Genomic DNA, 25,961 nt, shown 5'->3' with positions numbered 1-25,961 from the left:
ATATAAAATCCAACTTGTGCATGATGATAAGGTAATGTAAAAAGTTGCACAAATAATTATCTCTGCGATACACATCACACAGGAACATTCAGTGTCTTCAACTGTGCGTTCTGATCAACAGGATAATGATCTTTATTGTATTAAGCTTGTACATTCACATCCAAAGTTACACTGCTAAAAAGAAATGCTAATCCACAGGTGGCATTCCCTCCAAACCTTTGCAACCATGAGACTTGCAGAAGCCACACCTAGACACAAAATGAGAAGAGGAGCTGAACAGCTGGCACACAGATAGAATTAATATTGGGAGATTAATATTAAAGAATATTACTGGAAGGTGGGGGCTGGGGAGCAGAGCTAGCTAAAGTGATATCATGCAAATTTGTGGCCAGAGAGGAACCATGTCATAAATTAAATATATGCACAACAGATATTGGCACAGACAATCAACAGAAGTGTTTTAAATGCCTGGTATCTTTTAGAGTACAATATAAAGACATTATTATGGAAATTATGTTTGTGTGAATTTATATTAAGGAGAATGTAGGCAGTTCAGATTTCGTTTTACTGACCAGCTTTGTGTAAATAATTATTCAAATAAATTTTGAGTTTTCAGAAATCCCTGTTTTTCTCTTACGCGTAATTGTGGGCTGGACTCTATATCGCGGACATGAAATTGGCATGTCACCCTCAGGTGAATCAATAATTTAAGTGCAAAACACAGATATTTCTACAACATGGTAGGAGGATTCAGCTGGACACACACCATGTACTAGTGACTGACATAGCCAGCCACACGCCATATCATAATTACACACACACTTCGTAATGTTATCATCTTGACAAATACCGGTAAGGAATAGTCTACTATATTCTGCAGATTTCTTATGCCAATCTGAATATAATGTTGGTGCCTGTTTGCAAAGTATAAACATGCCAAATGTTTCACCTTCTGCAGTTAGCCTACACAGTGTAATCATGCACTGGTAGATCAGATAGAAGGAAGGCACCCAATAGAATTGCAATGGACAAAGCCAACACAAACTACCAATTAAACTTTCTGTCTTCAGCCACAACCAATACCACAATCCCCACACCACATAAGTCAATACAAACTACCAATTAACCTTCCAGACTTCCCCCCACAACCACTACCACATACCCTGAACCACATAGGTAAATAAAAACTATGAGTTAACCTCCCTGCATTCCATCCGAACCAACACCTTATCCCCCACAGCAATACAACATTGAAAATCTTCATTCCAAACACCAATGACCACAATATCGAAGCACGCAACATGAATGTATGAACCTGACTGGTCCCCCACACTAATCTGAAGTTTAATCCAATTTACCCACCCCAGCGAATGCCTAGGCCATGTACCAACAGAAGCTTACTAACACACACAGCTCTTCCCTCTATTCTGAAAAACTGAAAACCCAACCTACTCCAACCCAATCCATCTCTGACGTTCCTTATGAAACCAAGAGGCCATGAAAATGTCAGACGTCATGCTAAAGAAGACAAATGCCATAACATTGAAGCACCCATGGACCCCTCTACTTCTGACATCTAAAAACGAAAGTGCGTCAATTAGTTTTACTACTGTTGATATTATACCCAACTGGCTACAAGCTTTGGAGCCTTGTGATCACGGAAAAACCAAACTACCTTGTTTCTGCAGACGGTTAATAAACTACTTTGATTTATTTTGGTGTTTTGCACAGTGCCACAGACAGACAAAATCATCCTTTGAGAGTTGAACTTTAGAACACCCTTTTCCTCTCTACTTGCACTTCGTTCACACTTGCACTTATCTTAAATCATATCTATTCTCTTCTCACCATTCCTATAGTTCTCCTAATGTGGTTGCCCAATGCATTGGTCTTCAACCTGCACATCTGCAGGTATTTATTTACACTAGGACTCCCATGATACCGCACCATGGACTATGCTGGCTGGGGCTGATGAAGTTGTAGTATATAACATAAGGAGAGCCAAAGGTTGCAGTCCTGGGTACATTTTGGAATTCATAACTATATTAATATGAAATGAAAGAACTTTCCCTTTGTAGCTAAATGTATCCCTCATGCTTCTGTGGAATAAGTGAGTAAACCAATGAAGGATGGGGCGCGTGTGTGTGTGTGTGATGAGTGTGTTGTGTGTATCTGCAAGTAAAAGGGCTCTGTGAATCGTGTTCCCTGAACATTAGAAAACGTAAAAGAGGAAAACATTGAGCTAGAAAGAGGGGCAGTTCTGTCAGTCATATCAAACACACTGGATGCTACTTACGGATGGAGAGAAAACAGGAATACAAGACGTTGGAATAATTAACTGAAGTACTGAAATAATGTCTTGGTGAGCAGGAGATACAAACAAACTTTTGTTGTCTCTGGTATAGTTCATTACCCATCTAACTCCACAAGAAACACACAACTATTTATCATGAAAGCCCTTGGTTTGGTATGGTTGACACAGGAATCCACCATGCATATAGTAAAAGACAACAATAGCTAAGGACTTTGAAGTGAATCATCTCAAGGCACTGTCTATTGAGCGTTTTTATCGATGGGTTAGAGCGACGAGGTTTACTAGGCACGTTCATTCTGGGACCTTTTGAATTTTGGAGTGTGCTTGCTCTGTTTTAGTTGTTTCCCACACGCCATGGCAAAGGTTTCTCTGGCGGTTTTTGTGATGTACACTCTAAACACAGTGGATATCTAGGGCGAGTCGTCCCCAGATCTCTGATCTAGAAGAGAGACGTGAATTATCGATCCATTGTGTGTCCCAATTTCAAACTAAGTCATTGAGTCTCTCTGCATTTGAACTACATTGTAGGAAGAAATATATGCACACCTTACCACATTGATAGTTCTGTGCCCTGAAGAAGGCTGGGTCTTTCTGATAAAAAACTTACCCACGAACGAAACTCGAGTTGGCAACATCTATAGTGCATATTATACCAACAATTTATTTTGGAAACAATTTTATTTGTTGAAAAGCCACACGCAGGTATACAATTACCATGTGCTACAGAGCAGTGGTGCACAGCAGTTTATAGGTTGGCAATGTTTGGTGCCACCCATAATCCCATACAGTTCTGAAAAATGACATACAGGAGGGACCCTTGAAGGTTAGGGCAGTAGATTATCAAATGCTTCAATGTCTCGTTAGAGTGCACATTCTTACAACATCTACATGCACTGTTTTCTTTAGGGATCAACTTTCTAAGTATCAATATTTATTTAGTCAAGTACAGGTCCACCTTTAACCGCATACATTCTAGCATAACAGTAGAACTCTTACGCAACTGAAGGTAGGGTGCTGAAACTCCCAGATCTCTATGTTCTTGTTCTAAAGGATGCAGGGAAGTAAAGCTGAGAAATTGGTCTGAGGTGCGATACCAATCGCTCCTATGTAGTCGCTTTTTCACTCTGCGTGGATAACTTGTCAGTTTTCCACATCGATAATACACAAAGCTATTCACTGCGGAATTATGACCTGACTTCACCACAACTCCCAGATCCTCAAACAGGGAATTATCTACAGGAGTCAAAAATGTGTATTATCACTGAATAATCTTCCACCTTGTTCAGACCCCATAGAGATAAACCCCAATTTTAATTGAATGGCTGCGTAAGGCACAGCATTTGGAATGCATAACACCTGTCGCCATAGGAGCACGTCCAATTGGTCCAAAAAATCTATTACTCACAACTGCAGGGATTTCCAACCATACATCAATGTTGGTATGGCTTTACCCTTGTAGTATTTTAAGAGGGACAGGATAGAAAATGTGCAGTATTTTGCTTTGATCTTTCGCATTTGAGTGGTTAGAGCCCACAGTTTACAGAATAGGTGATCCTTTATGATTTTCTTATCCGGGTATGCAATCACTGGGGACCCCAGGTAAATCATTTTGTCCACTACCTCAGTTTCCAAACAAAAGGTGTATTCCTGTATGTTTTCCGAATATGGAGAATTTTCATCTTAGCGTGATTAATAATCAACAAATTCCCCTCTGCATACAATTGAAATGCCCACATTAAGCATTGAAGACCAACCAGGAACTGATCAAACACTAACAGGTCATCAGCGTATGCTAAGCAGATGAGCCTAATATGAGACAATTTAGGGGGAGCAAAAGTCTGAGGTTCTATACTGTCATCGATGTCAGATAGGTATAGATTTTCATTCATTATAATTGTTCATAACGCAATTAATACCGAAGATAGGTATAGATTAAAGAGGCAGGGGGCCAGGATGCACTCCTGCCTCAATCCCTTTTTACTTGGTATCTCCCTACAGAGCGTACCCGAGTATCCAGCCTTAACCTTATTCTGGAATTAGCTTAAAGGCCTATTATAAGACGCAGCAGGCCCTCAGGGGTCCCCCATTTAGAGAGCTTGAACCAGAGGAGGCCCCTGTCCACAAGGTCAAGATGGACTTTAAATCGAAAGATGCCAAAAAGATGTGACTATTCCCCCCTTCCAAATAGTGTCCTGTGTGTCCTTCAAAATTATACGGTTATGGTACGGTGTCCCATTCAAAATCCCTTTTTTTTCTAAGTCTGTCAGATTCTCTGGCCCAAACCTCCAGATGGGACAGCAAGAGAGATGCAGAAATATGGATGTCCGCATCCAAGGTGAAGATTGGTCAGTAATTTGTAGGTTCAGATTTGGGACCCCTTTTATAGATGGCAATAACGTGGGCCAACTTCCAGGACAAAGGATAACGGCCTGTAGATACTGTCTGTATAAATAGAAAAGAGAGGGTTATGACCCAAGTCTCAGGATCTCCCTTCAGATGCCGGTTGCTAAGCTTATTAGGACCGGGGGCACTTGAGTTACTGGAGCGGATAATGAGTTCTTGAATTAAATCTTGATTAAGGTTCAAATCAAAAGCTTTTTCTAGGTCGGCTCGGCTGGCACAACTGGGGACCCAGCCTGGGGAGCTTCTACAGCAGAGTATAATTCTGTAAAGTGAGTGACCCAGTCGTGCCTAGAACTGCATTAGTCTGCAATTCACTGATGTCCCCGTTTAGTAAGCTGATTAAAGACCAGAAGCTTCCGCAGTCTGAGCTCTTCAAGCGGTTTAACATAAGTTATGCGTCCCTTTGAAATAACCTGCCTCTTTGCCACTTACTCCAATTTTTAAACTGCTGTCTAATATTTTTTATTGCAGATGTCTGCGTCGATTCTTTCAGGGGAAACTGGGCCATTTGTATATTAGCTTTCATAATAGGTTTGCCCTTTGCAATAGATGGGTGAAAGGCGTGATTGTAAATTCTGTGTTTCGCTCTATCAGTCTGAGAAGGGCTTCTGGTCCCCCCATTGGAAGTTCTGCCAGCTGATCAAGACGTGACACACATGTACCCACATGTATCCACACTAAACATGTGCAATTTCCATTCTATGTTGGAGACTCGGATTATGCTTTCACCATGACATTACTTCTCGTGCAACAATGAAAACAAACAATAATACAGACAAAATAACAAGAGAAGACTACAAGTCCCACTGGTTTCGAGTCTTTGGTAGTCCGGGTATTATTGGCTCCTTATAAAACACGTGTCAAGAATTGTCCAATCCACCGTCACGTGGCCGCATAAACACAGCAAGTCACATGAAAACCCCCTATTTCTTTGCTGCTCGAGCAGCCAGTTCAGAGTTCCAAAATGTTCATTCATATATTTGTGGTGTTTGGTTGTGTACAGTTTACTGCGACTGCGTGCAGCTGTGAGGCAGGCCACAGGCACATGGCGGAACATTCCGCTCAGCAATTCTATTGTATTTTCGGTCCACCGGCTCCTCGGGCGACAGGGGGTGCACCGCGACGGACTCCTAGTTCGGGCACTCTGCATCACACTTCCATGTGCATATTGTGGGAGAAAGCTGCTCGTTGTGTGATAGATTGCCAACGCGTGTCTGATGCATACAGCACCACCTGCTGGCCTAAGAGTGTAGCAACACCCAGTGCGTGACGGACCATTTATAGAGCGCGATTCCTGATCAGATCGCCTCAGAAGCGTTCCGTTAGGACGGGCGTGTCTGATGCATACAGCACCACCTGCTGGCCTAAGAGTGTAGCAACACCCAGCGCATGACGGACCATTTATAGAGCGCGATTCCTTATCAGATCGCCTCAGAAGCGTTCCGTTAGGACGGGCGTGTCTGATGCATACAGCACCACCTGCTGGCCTAAGAGTGTAGCAACACCCAGCGCATGACGGACCATTTATAGAGCGCGATTCCTTATCAGATCGCCTCAGAAGCGTTCCGTTAGGACGGGCGTGTCTGATGCATACAGCACCACCTGCTGGCCTAAGAGTGTAGCAACACCCAGCGCATGACGGACCATTTATAGAGCGCGATTCCTTATCAGATCGCCTCAGAAGCGTTCCGTTAGGACGGGCGTGTCTGATGCATACAGCACCACCTGCTGGCCTAAGAGTGTAGCAACACCCAGTGCGTGACGGGGCATTTATAGAGCGCGATTCCTTATCAGATCGCCTCAGAAGCGTTCCGTTAGGACGGGCGTGTCTGATGCATACAGCACCACCTGCTGGCCTAAGAGTGTAGCAACACCCAGCGCATGACGGACCATTTATAGAGCGCGATTCCTTATCAGATCGCCTCAGAAGCGTTCCGTTAGGACGGGCGTGTCTGATGCATACAGCACCACCTGCTGGCCTAAGAGTGTAGCAACACCCAGTGCATGACGGACCATTTATAGAGCGCGATTCCTTATCAGATCGCCTCAGAAGCGTTCCGTTAGGACGGGCGTGTCTGATGCATACAGCACCACCTGCTGGCCTAAGAGTGTAGCAACACCCAGTGCGTGACGGAGCATTTATAGAGCGCGATTCCTTATCAGATCGCCTCAGAAGCGTTCCGTTAGGACGGGCGTGTCTGATGCATACAGCACCACCTGCTGGCCTAAGAGTGTAGCAACACCCAGTGCGTGACGAGCATTTATAGAGCGCGATTCCTTATCAGATCGCCTCAGAAGCGTTCCGTTAGGACGGGCGTGTCTGATGCATACAGCACCACCTGCTGGCCTAAGAGTGTAGCAACACCCAGTGCGTGACGGAGCATTTATAGAGCGCGATTCCTTATCAGATCGCCTCAGAAGCGTTCCGTTAGGACGGGCGTGTCTGATGCATACAGCACCACCTGCTGGCCTAAGAGTGTAGCAACACCCAGCGCATGACGGACCATTTATAGAGCGCGATTCCTTATCAGATCGCCTCAGAAGCGTTCCGTTAGGACGGGCGTGTCTGATGCATACAGCACCACCTGCTGGCCTAAGAGTGTAGCAACACCCAGCGCATGACGGACCATTTATAGAGCGCGATTCCTTATCAGATCGCCTCAGAAGCGTTCCGTTAGGACGGGCGTGTCTGATGCATACAGCACCACCTGCTGGCCTAAGAGTCTAGCAACACCCAGTGCGTGACGGACCATTTATAGAGCGCGATTCCTTATCAGATCGCCTCAGAAGCGTTCCGTTAGGACGGGCGTGTCTGATGCATACAGCACCACCTGCTGGCCTAAGAGTGTAGCAACACCCAGTGCGTGACGGAGCATTTATAGAGCGCGATTCCTGATCAGATCGCCTCAGAAGCGTTCCGTTAGGACGGGCGTGTCTGATGCATACAGCACCACCTGCTGGCCTAAGAGTGTAGCAACACCCAGTGCGTGACGGAGCATTTATAGAGCGCGATTCCTTATCAGATCGCCTCAGAAGCGTTCCGTTAGGACGGGCGTGTCTGATGCATACAGCACCACCTGCTGGCCTAAGAGTGTAGCAACACCCAGCGCATGACGGACCATTTATAGAGCGCGATTCCTTATCAGATCGCCTCAGAAGCGTTCCGTTAGGACGGGCGTGTCTGATGCATACAGCACCACCTGCTGGCCTAAGAGTGTAGCAACACCCAGTGCGTGACGGAGCATTTATAGAGCGCGATTCCTTATCAGATCGCCTCAGAAGCGTTCCGTTAGGACGGGCGTGTCTGATGCATACAGCACCACCTGCTGGCCTAAGAGTGTAGCAACACCCAGTGCGTGACGGAGCATTTATAGAGCGCGATTCCTTATCAGATCGCCTCAGAAGCGTTCCGTTAGGACGGGCGTGTCTGATGCATACAGCACCACCTGCTGGCCTAAGAGTGTAGCAACACCCAGTGCGTGACGAGCATTTATAGAGCGCGATTCCTTATCAGATCGCCTCAGAAGCGTTCCGTTAGGACGGGCGTGTCTGATGCATACAGCACCACCTGCTGGCCTAAGAGTGTAGCAACACCCAGTGCGTGACGGACCATTTATAGAGCGCGATTCCTTATCAGATCGCCTCAGAAGCGTTCCGTTAGGACGGGCGTGTCTGATGCATACAGCACCACCTGCTGGCCTAAGAGTGTAGCAACACCCAGTGCGTGACGGAGCATTTATAGAGCGCGATTCCTTATCAGATCGCCTCAGAAGCGTTCCGTTAGGACGGGCGTGTCTGATGCATACAGCACCACCTGCTGGCCTAAGAGTGTAGCAACACCCAGCGCATGACGGACCATTTATAGAGCGCGATTCCTTATCAGATCGCCTCAGAAGCGTTCCGTTAGGACGGGCGTGTCTGATGCATACAGCACCACCTGCTGGCCTAAGAGTGTAGCAACACCCAGTGCGTGACGGACCATTTATAGAGCGCGATTCCTTATCAGATCGCCTCAGAAGCGTTCCGTTAGGACGGGCGTGTCTGATGCATACAGCACCACCTGCTGGCCTAAGAGTGTAGCAACACCCAGTGCGTGACGGAGCATTTATAGAGCGCGATTCCTTATCAGATCGCCTCAGAAGCGTTCCGTTAGGACGGGCGTGTCTGATGCATACAGCACCACCTGCTGGCCTAAGAGTGTAGCAACACCCAGTGCGTGACGAGCATTTATAGAGCGCGATTCCTTATCAGATCGCCTCAGAAGCGTTCCGTTAGGACGGGCGTGTCTGATGCATACAGCACCACCTGCTGGCCTAAGAGTGTAGCAACACCCAGTGCGTGACGGACCATTTATAGAGCGCGATTCCTTATCAGATCGCCTCAGAAGCGTTCCGTTAGGACGGGCGTGTCTGATGCATACAGCACCACCTGCTGGCCTAAGAGTGTAGCAACACCCAGTGCGTGACGGACCATTTATAGAGCGCGATTCCTTATCAGATCGCCTCAGAAGCGTTCCGTTAGGACGGGCGTGTCTGATGCATACAGCACCACCTGCTGGCCTAAGAGTGTAGCAACACCCAGTGCGTGACGGACCATTTATAGAGCGCGATTCCTTATCAGATCGCCTCAGAAGCGTTCCGTTAGGACGGGCGTGTCTGATGCATACAGCACCACCTGCTGGCCTAAGAGTGTAGCAACACCCAGTGCGTGACGGACCATTTATAGAGCGCGATTCCTTATCAGATCGCCTCAGAAGCGTTCCGTTAGGACGGGCGTGTCTGATGCATACAGCACCACCTGCTGGCCTAAGAGTGTAGCAACACCCAGTGCGTGACGGACCATTTATAGAGCGCGATTCCTTATCAGATCGCCTCAGAAGCGTTCCGTTAGGACGGGCGTGTCTGATGCATACAGCACCACCTGCTGGCCTAAGAGTGTAGCAACACCCAGTGCGTGACGGACCATTTATAGAGCGCGATTCCTTATCAGATCGCCTCAGAAGCGTTCCGTTAGGACGGGCGTGTCTGATGCATACAGCACCACCTGCTGGCCGAAAAGTGTAGCAACACCCAGTGCGTGACGGACCATTTATAGAGCGCGATTCCTTATCAGATCGCCTCAGAAGCGTTCCGTTAGGACGGGCGTGTCTGATGCATACAGCACCACCTGCTGGCCTAAGAGTGTAGCAACACCCAGTGCGTGACGGACCATTTATAGAGCGCGATTCCTTATCAGATCGCCTCAGAAGCGTTCCGTTAGGACGGGCGTGTCTGATGCATACAGCACCACCTGCTGGCCTAAGAGTGTAGCAACACCCAGTGCGTGACGGACCATTTATAGAGCGCGATTCCTTATCAGATCGCCTCAGAAGCGTTCCGTTAGGACGGGCGTGTCTGATGCATACAGCACCACCTGCTGGCCTAAGAGTGTAGCAACACCCAGTGCGTGACGGACCATTTATAGAGCGCGATTCCTTATCAGATCGCCTCAGAAGCGTTCCGTTAGGACGGGCGTGTCTGATGCATACAGCACCACCTGCTGGCCTAAGAGTGTAGCAACACCCAGTGCGTGACGGACCATTTATAGAGCGCGATTCCTTATCAGATCGCCTCAGAAGCGTTCCGTTAGGACGGGCGTGTCTGATGCATACAGCACCACCTGCTGGCCGAAAAGTGTAGCAACACCCAGTGCGTGACGGACCATTTATAGAGCGCGATTCCTTATCAGATCGCCTCAGAAGCGTTCCGTTAGGACGGGCGTGTCTGATGCATACAGCACCACCTGCTGGCCGAAAAGTGTAGCAACACCCAGTGCGTGACGGACCATTTATAGAGCGCGATTCCTTATCAGATCGCCTCAGAAGCGTTCCGTTAGGACGGGTGTGTCTGATGCATACAGCACCACCTGCTGGCCTAAGAGTGTAGCAACACCCAGTGCGTGACGGACCATTTATAGAGCGCGATTCCTTATCAGATCGCCTCAGAAGCGTTCCGTTAGGACGGGCGTGTCTGATGCATACAGCACCACCTGCTGGCCGAAAAGTGTAGCAACACCCAGTGCGTGACGGACCATTTATAGAGCGCGATTCCTTATCAGATCGCCTCAGAAGCGTTCCGTTAGGACGGGCGTGTCTGATGCATACAGCACCACCTGCTGGCCGAAAAGTGTAGCAACACCCAGTGCGTGACGGACCATTTATAGAGCGCGATTCCTTATCAGATCGCCTCAGAAGCGTTCCGTTAGGACGGGCGTGTCTGATGCATACAGCACCACCTGCTGGCCTAAGAGTGTAGCAACACCCAGTGCGTGACGGACCATTTATAGAGCGCGATTCCTTATCAGATCGCCTCAGAAGCGTTCCGTTAGGACGGGCGTGTCTGATGCATACAGCACCACCTGCTGGCCGAAAAGTGTAGCAACACCCAGTGCGTGACGGACCATTTATAGAACGCGATTCCTTATCAGATCGCCTCAGAAGCGTTCCGTTAGGACGGGCGTGTCTGATGCATACAGCACCACCTGCTGGCCGAAGAGTGTAGCAACACCCAGTGCGTGACGGACCATTTATAGAGCGCGATTCCTTATCAGATCGCCTCAGAAGCGTTCCGTTAGGACGGGCGTGTCTGATGCATACAGCACCACCTGCTGGCCTAAGAGTGTAGCAACACCCAGTGCGTGACGGACCATTTATAGAGCGCGATTCCTTATCAGATGGCCTCAGAAGCGTTCCGTTAGGACGGGCGTGTCTGATGCATACAGCACCACCTGCTGGCCTAAGAGTGTAGCAACACCCAGTGCGTGACGGACCATTTATAGAGCGCGATTCCTTATCAGATCGCCTCAGAAGCGTTCCGTTAGGACGGGCGTGTCTGATGCATACAGCACCACCTGCTGGCCGAAAAGTGTAGCAACACCCAGTGCGTGACGGACCATTTATAGAGCGCGATTCCTTATCAGATCGCCTCAGAAGCGTTCCGTTAGGACGGGCGTGTCTGATGCATACAGCACCACCTGCTGGCCTAAGAGTGTAGCAACACCCAGTGCGTGACGGACCATTTATAGAGCGCGATTCCTTATCAGATCGCCTCAGAAGCGTTCCGTTAGGACGGGCGTGTCTGATGCATACAGCACCACCTGCTGGCCGAAAAGTGTAGCAACACCCAGTGCGTGACGGACCATTTATAGAGCGCGATTCCTTATCAGATCGCCTCAGAAGCGTTCCGTTAGGACGGGCGTGTCTGATGCATACAGCACCACCTGCTGGCCTAAGAGTGTAGCAACACCCAGTGCGTGACGGACCATTTATAGAGCGCGATTCCTTATCAGATCGCCTCAGAAGCGTTCCGTTAGGACGGGCGTGTCTGATGCATACAGCACCACCTGCTGGCCTAAGAGTGTAGCAACACCCAGTGCGTGACGGACCATTTATAGAGCGCGATTCCTTATCAGATCGCCTCAGAAGCGTTCCGTTAGGACGGGCGTGTCTGATGCATACAGCACCACCTGCTGGCCTAAGAGTGTAGCAACACCCAGTGCGTGACGGACCATTTATAGAGCGCGATTCCTTATCAGATCGCCTCAGAAGCGTTCCGTTAGGACGGGCGTGTCTGATGCATACAGCACCATATGCTGGCCTAAGAGTGTAGCAACACCCAGTGCATGACGGACCATTTATAGAGCGCGATTCCTTATCAGATCGCCTCAGAAGCGTTCCGTTAGGACGGGCGTGTCTGATGCATACAGCACCACCTGCTGGCCTAAGAGTGTAGCAACACCCAGTGCGTGACGGACCATTTATAGAGCGCGATTCCTTATCAGATCGCCTCAGAAGCGTTCCGTTAGGACGGGCGTGTCTGATGCATACAGCACCACCTGCTGGCCTAAGAGTGTAGCAACACCCAGTGCGTGACGGACCATTTATAGAGCGCGATTCCTTATCAGATCGCCTCAGAAGCGTTCCGTTAGGACGGGCGTGTCTGATGCATACAGCACCACCTGCTGGCCTAAGAGTGTAGCAACACCCAGTGCGTGACGGACCACTTATAGAGCGCGATTCCTTATCAGATCGCCTCAGAAGCGTTCCGTTAGGACGGGCGTGTCTGATGCATACAGCACCACCTGCTGGCCTAAGAGTGTAGCAACACCCAGTGCGTGACGGACCATTTATAGAGCGCGATTCCTTATCAGATCGCCTCAGAAGCGTTCCGTTAGGACGGGCGTGTCTGATGCATACAGCACCACCTGCTGGCCTAAGAGTGTAGCAACACCCAGTGCGTGACGGACCATTTATAGAGCGCGATTCCTTATCAGATCGCCTCAGAAGCGTTCCGTTAGGACGGGCGTGTCTGATGCATACAGCACCACCTGCTGGCCTAAGAGTGTAGCAACACCCAATGCGTGACGGACCATTTATAGAGCGCGATTCCTTATCAGATCGCCTCAGAAGCGTTCCGTTAGGACGGGCGTGTCTGATGCATACAGCACCACCTGCTGGCCTAAGAGTGTAGCAACACCCAGTGCGTGACGGACCATTTATAGAGCGCGATTCCTTATCAGATCGCCTCAGAAGCGTTCCGTTAGGACGGGCGTGTCTGATGCATACAGCACCAACTGCTGGCCTAAGAGTGTAGCAACACCCAGTGCGTGACGGACCATTTATAGAGCGCGATTCCTTATCAGATCGCCTCAGAAGCGTTCCGTTAGGACGGGCGTGTCTGATGCATACAGCACCACCTGCTGGCCTAAGAGTGTAGCAACACCCAGTGCGTGACGGACCATGTATAGAGCGCGATTCCTTATCAGATCGCCTCAGAAGCGTTCCGTTAGGACGGGCGTGTCTGATGCATACAGCACCACCTGCTAGCCGAAAAGTGTAGCAACACCCAGTGCGTGACGGACCATTTATAGAGCGCGATTCCTTATCAGATCGCCTCAGAAGCGTTCCGTTAGGACGGGCGTGTCTGATGCATACAGCACCACCTGCTGGCCTAAGAGTGTAGCAACACCCAGTGCGTGACGGACCATTTATAGAGCGCGATTCCTTATCAGATCGCCTCAGAAGCGTTCCGTTAGGACGGGCGTGTCTGATGCATACAGCACCACCTGCTGGCCTAAGAGTGTAGCAACACCCAGTGCGTGACGGACCATTTATAGAGCGCGATTCCTTATCAGATCGCCTCAGAAGCGTTCCGTTAGGACGGGCGTGTCTGATGCATACAGCACCACCTGCTGGCCTAAGAGTGTAGCAACACCCAGTGCGTGACGGACCATTTATAGAGCGCGATTCCTTATCAGATCGCCTCAGAAGCGTTCCGTTAGGACGGGCGTGTCTGATGCATACAGCACCACCTGCTGGCCTAAGAGTGTAGCAACACCCAGTGCGTGACGGACCATTTATAGAGCGCGATTCCTTATCAGATCGCCTCAGAAGCGTTCCGTTAGGACGGGCGTGTCTGATGCATACAGCACCACCTGCTGGCCTAAGAGTGTAGCAACACCCAGTGCGTGACGGACCATTTATAGAGCGCGATTCCTTATCAGATCGCCTCAGAAGCGTTCCGTTAGGACGGGCGTGTCTGATGCATACAGCACCACCTGCTGGCCTAAGAGTGTAGCAACACCCAGTGCGTGACGGACCATTTATAGAGCGCGATTCCTTATCAGATCGCCTCAGAAGCGTTCCGTTAGGACGGGCGTGTCTGATGCATACAGCACCACCTGCTGGCCTAAGAGTGTAGCAACACCCAGTGCGTGACGGACCATTTATAGAGCGCGATTCCTTATCAGATCGCCTCAGAAGCGTTCTGTTAGGACGGGCGTGTCTGATGCATACAGCACCACCTGCTGGCCGAAAAGTGTAGCAACACCCAGTGCGTGACGGACCATTTATAGAGCGCGATTCCTTATCAGATCGCCTCAGAAGCGTTCCGTTAGGACGGGCGTGTCTGATGCATACAGCACCACCTGCTGGCCGAAAAGTATAGCAACACCCAGTGCGTGACAGACCATTTATAGAGCGCGATTCCTTATCAGATCGCCTCAGAAGCGTTCCGTTAGGACGGGCGTGTCTGATGCACACAGCACCACCTGCTGGCCGAAAAGTATAGCAACACCCAGTGCATGACGGACCATTTATAGAGCGCGATTCCTTATCAGATCGCCTCAGAAGCGTTCCGTTAGGACGGGCGTGTCTGATGCACACAGCACCACCTGCTGGTTTAAGAGTGTAGCAACACTCAGTGTGTGACGGACACAGTCACCTGCAAACCTGCTGGATGAAATATCAGCAGCTGGACCCACCAAATACACATATGTATATTCTGACGGGTACAGGCCCAAGACTCCTGGTAAAAACATTATTTGAACATTTACCCCCCTATAACACCCGGACATGAGCGGCACCAGCGATGACAAAAAGGCTCAGGTGAGCCAGAGAAGAAATTACTCCAACATGGGGCATGTTATACAAAAGATTATGAGTGCTTTGGTTCAGCGGTCACAGCCAATGAACCTAATGGAAGACTGGTTGAAATTCTCCAAAGGAATGGAAGAATTAAAGGGTATTAAGCACACGGGAGATAAAGGGGGAAGAAAAGCAGCCTGCAAACAGACCCCCCGGGCACACCACAGAAGAGGAAGGGTGGCAAAAGTAAAAAGGTGAGATCCAGGGCGAAGTGCAGCAGGTGACATGGTGATTCATCCAGTAGCTCAGGCGAAGAGGATGACGACTGGCGAGAGTCCTCTGAGGAGGAAGTTGTGTCCATATCATCTTCGGATCAGGAGCACAGGAAAGCTCCAAAGAAAACAAAGTCTGAGGAGGAAGATGTTGAAGGGGGTGATGAGTTTGACACAGAGGCGCTAGTCCACTTCCGATCCTCAGAGTGGGAGCCTCCCAAAAAGGTGACCATCTAAAAAAACACCTTAGGGCACCAATGGCAAAGGAGGTCAGGGGTAAACTAAGGGCAGAATGCCCACGACCTTTTCTCCCCGATGGGATAGCTGACACAACCGAGATCGACGAAAAGATAGTAACCTTCATGGGCAAATTCGTGAAGGATGTGAGGAAAGGCCTAGACAGGTCCTGCCATTCCTGCCAGGACAAGATAAGCAGCTTTGATCAATTCCAGGTCTCTCACTGCCCATGCACTTGACATGGCTGATCTTATCACTACTCATGACTTGGACCTTATAGCCGTCACTGAAACCTGGCTCCATGCAGCCTCAGGTCCTCTGCTATCCCTTGCAATCCCTGAAGGCTACAGCATCATCCGAAGTGACCGTAACACTGCTCAAACTAAAGGAGGAGGTATAGCTATTATTTACAAAACAGCTCTAAATCTCCGTCTTTCCACTCCTGCCCAATTCAAATCAGCAGAATCCCTCACAGATAAGCTTGCCATCTCCCCCAACCAGACTATTACTGTCCACATTATATACAGACCCCCTGTCCCCATATCCACCTTTACTGAGGATCTCGCCCACAAACTGTCTGAAAACACCAAAACTACTTCTCAAATCATCATATTAGGTGACTTCAACTTAGGACTCCTTGACCCTAACGATGCATCTGCCCATGATGTTAATAGCTTACTACTCAACCTAGGCTTCACACAACGTGTTACCGCACCTACTCACTCTAAGGGCAGAATCCTAGATTGGATAGCTGACCTTAACTGTGACACTAAGGTCAAATCCAACTTACCATGTGCATGGACGGACCATCACCTCATCACCTTTAGCATCCCCACTAAAACTATCCATTCCACCCCTAACATAGCACCTTCCACTCTCACCAGGAATAAGCGTAACATAACTTGCACCAAACTTATCCCACTCATCCTCTCTGCCCTCAATGATCTTGCCTCGGTATGCTCATATCCTACTGTCTTGGTAGACTCTTATAATCAGACTATGATAAAAGCACTGGATCTTATCTCTCCCTCCAAACTACGTAAACCTAAACCCCGGTCTCACCTTAATTCTTGGTTAACGCCTCAGCTAAGAACCTTACGCAAGGAAAAAAGGACCCTTGAAACTCGCTGGAGAAGCCACCCGACTGAATCTAATAAAATAAGCATGGCATTAGCGACGCTAAACTACAAAGAGCCATACTGTCTGCTAAAAAAGAGACATATAATAAACGTACTGAAATTGCCCAATCTAACACCAAGGAGCTTTTCAAAATCTTAAAGGAATTGGAATCCCCGCTTCTCCTCCAGACACCTGCTCCAAAGACAGCACTTGGTGCACTAACATCCAAGAGGCTCTTCTGGATAAAATCACCATGCTCCAAACCAAAATGAATGAAAAAAAATAGCCTGCACTCATTTATATCACAGCTTGCTCCTCAGGCCAACTACAAACCCAATACTGCATCCTTGCAACCATTCTGCTTCTCACCTCTCTCCACCTCTGAAGTTGAACACATCATTAACAGCCTTAAGCCCTCTAATTGTCAGGGAGACTCTTGCCCTGCCTCTATTGTCAAGGAGGCCTCTCATAACCTGATGCCTTTCATCACCACACTTATAAACTCACCACACTTATAAACTCCTCCTTCAGGTCGGGGATCGTCCCGGACAACCTCAAGGATGCCTCGGTTATTCCTCTTCTAAAAAAAACAACCTTGGACGCTAACACTCCCACCAATTACAGGCCAATCACCACGGTGCCATTTGTTTAAAAAATTCTTGATCGAGCGGCATACCTGCAGATCCAAGATTATCTCGAAACCAACAACCTCCTGGGTCTAAGGCAATCGGGCTTCCGCCCTCGCCACAGCACAGAAACTGCGCTGTTAAACTTAAAACCGCAAATCGAAGACTTAAAAGACAAGGGAAAATTGGCACGCTTACTCTTATTAGACCTTTCCTCAGCATTTGATTTAGTCAATCATCAAATCTTTTTCCACCACCTCAAAACTGCGGCCAACTTCTCTGAGAAAGCTACAGCCTGGATCACTTCCTTCCTGGACAACAGATCCATGAGGGTCTTCTCCCCTACCGCCACTACCGAACCTTCCCCTATCACATGTGGAGTCCCCCAAGGATCATGTGTGTCCCCAACACTTTACAATGTCTTCACAAAACCTCTATTTGACATACTGGACCGCATGGGCGTCACGTACACTAATTACACTGACGATACCCAAATACGTATTCCCATTACAGGTGATCACAAAACTGACTCCGTAGCTATCAACGCCATTTATCAAGTCATCCAGGCCTGGATGGCGCAGCATGAACTGTGCTTAAACGACGAGAAAACTGAGCTCCTCATCCTGGGATCACACCAAAAACTCAGTAAACTTGACTCCTCATTCAAGTCTTTCACCATTGACGGTAACTCCATCAAAGTGGCCAAGGACACCAAGACACTAGGTATGTACCTTGATTCCACCCTCTCCTTAACTAGACAAACCAATGCAGTCTCCTCAGCCGCATCTTACACATGCAAGCTCAGCACAGCTTGCCGCCCCTTTCTGTCTCCAGCCAACTGTACCACCCTAGCCAGGACCTTGGTCCTATCCAAAATGGACTACTGCAATGCTCGTTATCTGGATACCAACAAATGCAATATCAGAAAACTCCAAATTATCCAGAATAATGCTATTAGAGCAGCCCTAGAACCTCACACATTTCAGAATACAGACGAAACCTCTGCTGGCTTTCAGTTACCCAAAGAATCCCCCTTAAAGCTCTGGCACTCACACACAAAAGTATTGCGAACCAAGCCCCCAGCTACCTTTCCAACAGGTTGACATCTCATTCAGCTGCGAGACCTCTCAGAAGCACACAAGCTAATTGCCTTGTCATCCCACGCTTCAACCTCCAAAAATCTGGAGGTCGCTGCTTCCCAGTCCTTGCAGCTAAGTTGTGGAACACTTTACCTAACCCACTCGGAGCTGAACCCTTGTTCCCTGCCTTCAAGCGTAAGGCCATAGTTTGGCTGTCCACCAATGACCAGGCACGACCTTGACTGTACCATTAATCTCAGCATCATAGGCCATTTTTGCATTATATCTTGCCTTTGTACTTTGCTCAGCCTGTGTAACCTGCACACCATCGACTATGTATCATGTATATTTTGTATATTTTAATGTAAATATTGTGACTATAACCTGCCTGTAACTAAATAATGCGCCCGGTTGCCCTCGGGCCTTGCGCGCTATACAGATAAACAAATACAAAATACAAATACAAGACGTTGGACATCATAGGTCCTCTCACAAAAATCCCCAGATGGCAGAAGAGGCCCCACAGAAAATATGAATCAGTGGATCCAGTGATTTTAACCGATGGGTGCAGGGGGCCGTATACATGCTGGGTAATGTCAACTGTGCAATTACTACAGAGAGGAGGAGGTCTCTACTAGTGAAGATAGATTCCAAGCTTAGCAAGCTGGTGGCTTCAGAGTCGATGGCAGCCGCGAAAGGGAAATTGTTCTGAGACGCCTTTTTAAAAAGGTACTGACCAGGTTTGCCAACTAATACGCAGGCCTCAGCAAGGCACAAGTCTTTCTGAAAAGGATGTTTGGCAGACACATTTTCGGAGGGCTGGTAGAGGCAGGGGTCGCTCTTCCAATACCACAACAACAGGTCCTTTGGTGAGAGATCACAATGGAGGGATAAAGAAGATCGAAAGCCAAATCCATTTTTCCCCTCCCGAGGAAGGGCAAGGGGCAGAGGATGGCGAGAAGGAGACCGCCAAGAGAGTAACTCAGGTGAGAGCAAGCGAGCTCAGGCGACCTGTAGAAACAGAGCCTCCCGCAGTAGGAGGGAGACTGGCGAACCAAATCCAAATATGCCTAGGTTTTGGACACAGTACACAGGTTTTCACATAGATTTTCAGTCAGCACCAATTCAGGTGGACTCCCACCCCCCCTGTGTCGTATGCAGTCAAACATAGAAGATCAGCAGCTTCTAGAGCTAAAGCTGAGAAAGCTAGAATGCAAACTGAATATAGTACAAGTGTCAGGGATATCAGGAGGTTTCATAAGCAATGTATTCCTAGTCAAAGGGAAGCACACGTTGAGTCCAATTATCAATCTTCTAACCCTAAACAATTTGTAGTGTACAGACACTTCCAAATGGAAGGGATCCATCTCCTCAGGGACATACTATTACAAGGGGATTGGATGGCCAGGATAGACCCCAAGGACGCTTATTTGACGGTCACCGGGTCAGAGGAGCACCGGACATTCTTGAGGTTTCTCTGGGTGGAGGCAACATGGGAATTCTGTTGCCTCCCTTTCGGCTTGGCTTCAGCGCCATGGTGTTTCACCAAACTCATGAAACCCATGGTGACTTACCTGAGAGAGCAAGGTATTAATCTCATAGTATACCTGGATGATTTATGCCTTATGGATCAGGACAAAGGAAATACTCAAAGCGCAGGTGAACATTGTGCTCGATTTACTCCAGAGCCTGGGTTTCCTGATCAACTGGAAGAAATCCAGTGTCCACCCAGAACAATCCATAGAATTCCTAGGATTCGTGATAGACTTGACCCGGGGTTCTCTTAGTTTGCCAATGACCAAGGTAAACGACATAAAGAGACATCAGCCAGACGCTGACAAAGAGAGAATTATCGTTGCCCGAGATCGGCAGACTGGTAGGGCGGCTAGCCTCCTCAATTTAGGCTATTTTTCCAGGACCATTAGATTACAGAGCACTCCAGAGACTGAAGATCCAACATCTCAGGAGGGGCACATCATACGCACAGAAGGTTCCGGTTTCCTGAGAAGTGAGAGAGGAGCTGGAATGGTGGCTCCAACATATGGATGTATGGAACGGGAGAGCATATTTGGTTCATCCCCGGACCTCATAATAGAATCTGACGCCAGCAGATGGGGCTGGGGAGGCCGATCCGGGAACCAGTCGACAGGGGGGGCAGGTGGTCGGATCAGGAGACGCCCCTGCATATCAATTGCCTAGAACTATTGGCAGGATCATTCGCTGCACGATGCTGGACTCGAGAGGGTGCAATGTTGCGTGCTACTCAAAATGGCCAATGTGTCAGCGGTCAGATATATAAACAAACTGGGTGGCACAAAGTCCAGAACGTTAGCGGAAATATCGAAAGAGTTCTAGCAGTTTTTTTCTACAGAGACAAGTATCAGTGATGGCAGAAAACCTGCCAGGGCGACTGAACGAGGTAGCCACGTGGAACTACAGGTTCCTTAGGGAATGGAAGATGGATGAGGAAGTGTTTCAGGAACTAATGACTCATTGGGGTCCGTGCCAGATCGACCTGTTCGCATCGAGGTTGAACAACCAACTACCTTGATTTTCCAGTTGGAGACCGGACCTGGAGGCAGAGGCGACAGATGCCTTCCTTCAAGTGTGGGGCCAGGACACGTGTAATGCATTTCCCCCGTTCTCGATGATCACAAGAACATTAGCTCAAGTGAGGAGGCAGAAAGCCTCTCTGATTCTGATCACTCCAGATTGGAAAGGCCAGGCCTGGTTTCCCAGTGTGCTTGAGCTAACACACAGCAATCCTATAGCGCTACTCAAGCACAATGCTACAGTGTGAGACCCCAGAGGGGGCAGCCATCCAGTAGTGCAGGCAGGCAAGCATAATCTGATCGCCTGGGCGATTTCAGGAGATTTGGGTTAGACCAGGCTTATCGAGCGAGGCTGAGCTTATCAATCAATCATGGGCACCAGGGACCCATAGAGCATACAGATCGGAATGGTCAAAATGGTGTGGTTGGTGTGTGGAAAGGGACGTTCATCCCGATGGAACAGATGTAGTTCACATTGTCAATTACCTGGAACAGATGGCAGTGCAAGGGAATGCTTATAGGACCATTCATACAGCCCGGAATGCGATATCAGCGGGCCACCCCAAATTCGAAGGGGTGCCGATATGAGAACATTCTCTAATATTCAGACTATTAAAACGGATAAGAATGACCAGACCTCCCAGGGAGAAATACACTAAGCTGTGGGATGTAGACTCAGTGCTAAAAATGTTTCTGCCATGGCCGAAGAATGCAGAGCTATCTAGGAAGGCATTATCTGCTAAACTCACTATGCTCTTGTGTCTGATATCGTGCAAAAGAGTATCAGATGTCAGGGCTCTGGAAGTGAATCAGAAGTCCTTATCACTGAACGGGGTGACATTCCTCGTATCGAGGAGAACGAAGACAGGGCTAAAATCAAGTGCATACGAGGAATTCCCAAACCAGCCTAAGCTATGCCCTGTTAGATGCCTTGCAGCTTATGAATAGATCACACAGGATACGAGACCTATAGTAGTATCAAAACTAGTAATAGCGTTATGTAAGCCAAATGGAGCAGTATCACCAGCAACGCTAGCTAGATGGCTAAGATGGGTGATGAGTCAGGCCGGTATCAATGTACGATGTTATGAGGTTCACTCAGTGAGGGGAGCTACGGCCACTAAGGCCTTCAATGTAGGGAACAGATTAATAGCTATCATGAGATCTGTGGATTGGTCAAATGAATCTACTTTCAAGACTTATTTCAAACCAAATGAAAAAATGGCAACGTTGGTGGGAGGTAAGCTTTGAACAAGCATAATACGAGCCTCCGGTCTTGATTTTTAACACATTAGTTCCAGAAAGTCATAATTCTGTTAAAGTCCCGGAGGCGAAGAATTAGCCCACCCTTGCAAATACTGGTGATCTATGCAATGCAATTGAAGTATTATTTTTGCTGTTATCATAATGACATGTTGTAATACTATGACACAATTCCCACCCCCAGGATGTGACTCACAGAAACATGAATTTTGTCATACTAGGTACCATCGTGGAGCACAAACCAACAGGAAGCTGATGGCCAAAGGATCTTTGGGAAATTACGCGTCTAATGGTTGGGCTGCATATTGAATTCAGCAAAAGACAGAGGGGAGTTACTGTGTTTATGTGGAGACGACGGTGGATCAGACATTTCTTGACATGTGTTTTATCAGGAACCAATAATACCTGGACTACCAAAGACTCGAAACAAGTGGGACTTGTAGTCTTCTCTTGGTATTGTTTCTGTATTATTGTTTGTTTTCATTGCTGATCGAGAAGTAAAGTTATGGATAAAGCATAATCCTTTGCCTCTGTGTCATTAATAGACTTATGACTTTCTGGAACGAATGTGTTGAAAATCTGAATTCCCTTTTGATTTCTGTATTAAGTGCCTTCAGCCTAGCATTAAATCTATTCACGCCGTCCGGCCTCCAAACAATACGGATACAGGTGAGATTCACAGTCATGTTTCTCAACACTCTCTCTCTTTCCCAGAATAATCCAATATTAAACACGGAAACCAACATGGTGTGATCACCACTCGAATCAGTAGGAGTAACACATAGATTGTAAAAAGCATGGAATCAACAAACATTCCATCGAGGATTGAAACACTTGCACTTGTTTTCCAAGTTGGGCCACAGGCTGCACCCCCTTTAAATGAGCCGTTTGACATACAATACACGGCCCAAGGTCCACAAGACAATGTTCCCACTTCATACCATGTAGATCCTTTTTGGCAAGCCCTTTTTTTATGGCCAAATAACCTTGCTCAATATCTTTTTCATTAACCTGAGGGCATGCGGAATTCAGATCACCTGCAAGTAATATGCTACCACACTCGACACTACTCAACCAGTCAGTGATGATAATAGTCAAGGATTCAAGACAAGTACTTATCTTAGAGACTCCTCTGTGCCATTACATATTTAACAGCAGTGTCTATCTTTTTTGAGTACAGGTGGTCAAATTGACCTCAACTGCCAGAATGCCTTGGGGCCAATCAAGTAATTTACCAAAACACAGATTGGCGCTAGATCTAACAAGTGTGAGAAGACCCCCAAATGGCCCGCCATTTCGACCTCGCTTAGCTATTTGGCAGCAGGTTTTAAAACTCAAATACAGGATTTTACAGCCCCAAAACATTGACTCTTCCAGTGCTGCTTTTTTATGTGCATGTATCATTACGTTGTTATTGAGTTCGATTTCCATTAAATAACAAAACACAACTACCCAGCACTGCTTTTACCACACTTCGAACTGTGGTGCTACAATTGTCAGAGATACGTAGGGAGGAGGAAGAGCCCACAAGCGCGTGCTTTGATGATTTTGGGGCACATGTCAATGCTCCAAGGTGTGAGAATGCATTATGTTGGGGCCCACATGTCATAATCCCATTCAATGAATGATACTAGATGACGTGTCCTGGACGGTATCAGGTTGTGCGGTGCCTTTTCTTTCAGCTTCTCATTTATATTAATTATATCTAAATTGTATTTGAAATTGGATTACACCATGGAGAAGAAGGAGGAAAAGGAGAATACTTTCGTGTACCAAAGCGCTTGGAAGCGCCATCTGGAGTGAAAGGAGCAATAACTAAAAACGCCCTGTAATAAATGTCGCTTGAACTTTATGTAAGTACACTTCTGTGGTGGGAAGCCTCATAGTCCCACCCAGCACGAGCAGCAGCCGGCGTGGGCTATGCATGGCGACCCCCTCCCCTTTCACAGAAGCAGACTGCACATTTACCTGCAGGTGCACCGGCTCCTTCCTCTGCCGCCTCCTCCATCTTTGTTGACAACGGTGGCTAAGGGCGATCGAGGCGTTGTGGCCGTGACCATGGCAACTGGGCGCGTGGCCTGCCGGGTGTTGTAGTTCCGTAGCTGAAACCGGAGACCATGCTACTGGAACTGGCACGTTTACCCCCACGATCATTACGATTATAGTTGTTTCATAATGTCAAAGTTTGAATAATCTTCAAAGTGCCAAAATAGAAATTATATAATTTTTACCAGTTTCCAGAAAATGCAAAGGCATCTCCCGGTGCATGTTTTTTAAGTGGAGAAGCCTTCTACGAAGTCTCTCTGCTTAGGCGGCGGAACTCTATATCGAAGTGCGTCAATGTGGCCGCCATCTTTGAATGTTTCTCTGGTTGCCAAGTCAGATCACCTTTTACACGTTTCACAAGTTCAATGCCCTTTTTTAGTTTGCATATTTATTGAGGGTTGCAATACAACAAACGGAACATAAGAGTTTACTGACCAATACATTTTGCAGCAAGGTGGTTGGAGAGATGAATGACAATGCATCTAGATTCCAAGTGACTGGCCTACCCAAGTGCAGCAGATATAGAAATGTTAAGGCTTAAACCATATACAGACTAGAGTATCATGAGGCTCGGATTATGCTTCTCTTCCATATTTACTGTTCTGCAGCAAAGTATAACCAATAAAACATGAAATACAAAACTCAATAAAAACTACAATAACCATGGTTTTAGAGTGTTGTAGTTCTGTTCTTATTGGTCCTCAAACTGACCATTTATTTATTTATATGCATTTGTATAGCACACTTGCAGCCCCTGGGCATCGAGGCGCTGTTACAGGGATTTTATAGGTTTGATTGAAAGGAACAGGCTGACCAGAGGTCTCTTGGTTACAGAAACAAACGGTATGAAGTGCAGATGTGACCAGAGTTAATACAAATGATTATTAATAGAGTTACATACAGAAGAGTAATACATGCTGACGTTCACAGGTTGATGATGGAGATTTTCTGTCAAACAAAGAGTTTGGTTTTGATAGCTTTACGGAAAGCTTGGTGGGACTCGATCTTTTGCAGGTGGGTGGGTATTGCGTTCCAGTGGGTGGCGGCCAGGGTAGGAAAGCTGGAGCCCCCGGCGCAGACGTTGCGAGTTTTAGGCATACCAATCATGTTGGAGCATAGCTCTCAACCATTTGTCTCACAAAGGCGGGTGAAATCACCCGATTTTGTTTTTGGCGGGTGAGAGGCCCATTGGAATGAATGGGCGTGCAGGAGGCTTGGCGGGTGAGTCAGCCCTTTACAAGGCGGGTGACACCCGCCAAAAGCGGGTGAGTTGAGAGCTATGTGTTGGAGTAGCCCTTCCTGAGAGGTCTTGTGGTGGTGTGCTTGGTGATTCTTTGAACCAGGTACGGGGGTGCCAATTCGTGGGGGCATTTGTGGGAGAGGGCAAGAGTTTTGAAGACAATTCTCTCTTTGACCGGGAGACAGTGGGCCTCCGTTCTTACTTGGGAAATGTGGTCTTTTTTGACGTTCATGTGGCCGCCCTGAGGGCATTGTTTTGAACGAGCTGGAGTTTGGCCAGATTTTTGCAAGAAGTCCCAATGAGGAGGGCATAGCAATAGTCCAGCCTTGACCCGATTATTGCCCTGGCAATGGTGACGCAGTTCTGGCGTGATACGAAGGGTCTGGCTGCGTTGAGAACTTTGGAGTA

At 47.9% G+C, this 25,961-nt stretch overlaps 1 protein-coding gene across 2 annotated transcripts in view; it reads right to left on the bottom strand.

Annotated features, from left to right (window-relative positions):
* The window catches only part of CFAP44 (cilia and flagella associated protein 44), a 1,393,686-nt gene extending 1,369,376 nt beyond the window's left edge, over positions 1-24,310 (bottom strand). Inside the window, exon 1 of one of the 2 annotated variants that reach the window (XM_069635797.1) lies at positions 24,236-24,310. In XM_069635797.1, the coding sequence (XP_069491898.1) occupies positions 24,236-24,275 (40 nt within the window). In that variant the 5' untranslated portion in view covers positions 24,276-24,310. The remainder of the gene's footprint in view (positions 1-24,235) is intronic. The other variant, XM_069635796.1, reaches the window with a different exon arrangement.
* Between the last annotated feature and the right edge of the window lie 1,651 nt (positions 24,311-25,961).

This window comes from Ambystoma mexicanum, chromosome 7p, assembly GCF_040938575.1.
Source record: "Ambystoma mexicanum isolate Mex_15411 chromosome 7p, UKY_AmexF1_1, whole genome shotgun sequence".
In the NCBI taxonomy this organism is placed as follows: domain Eukaryota; kingdom Metazoa; phylum Chordata; class Amphibia; order Caudata; family Ambystomatidae; genus Ambystoma; species Ambystoma mexicanum.
This window is presented reverse-complemented; position numbering and strand designations above follow the sequence as displayed.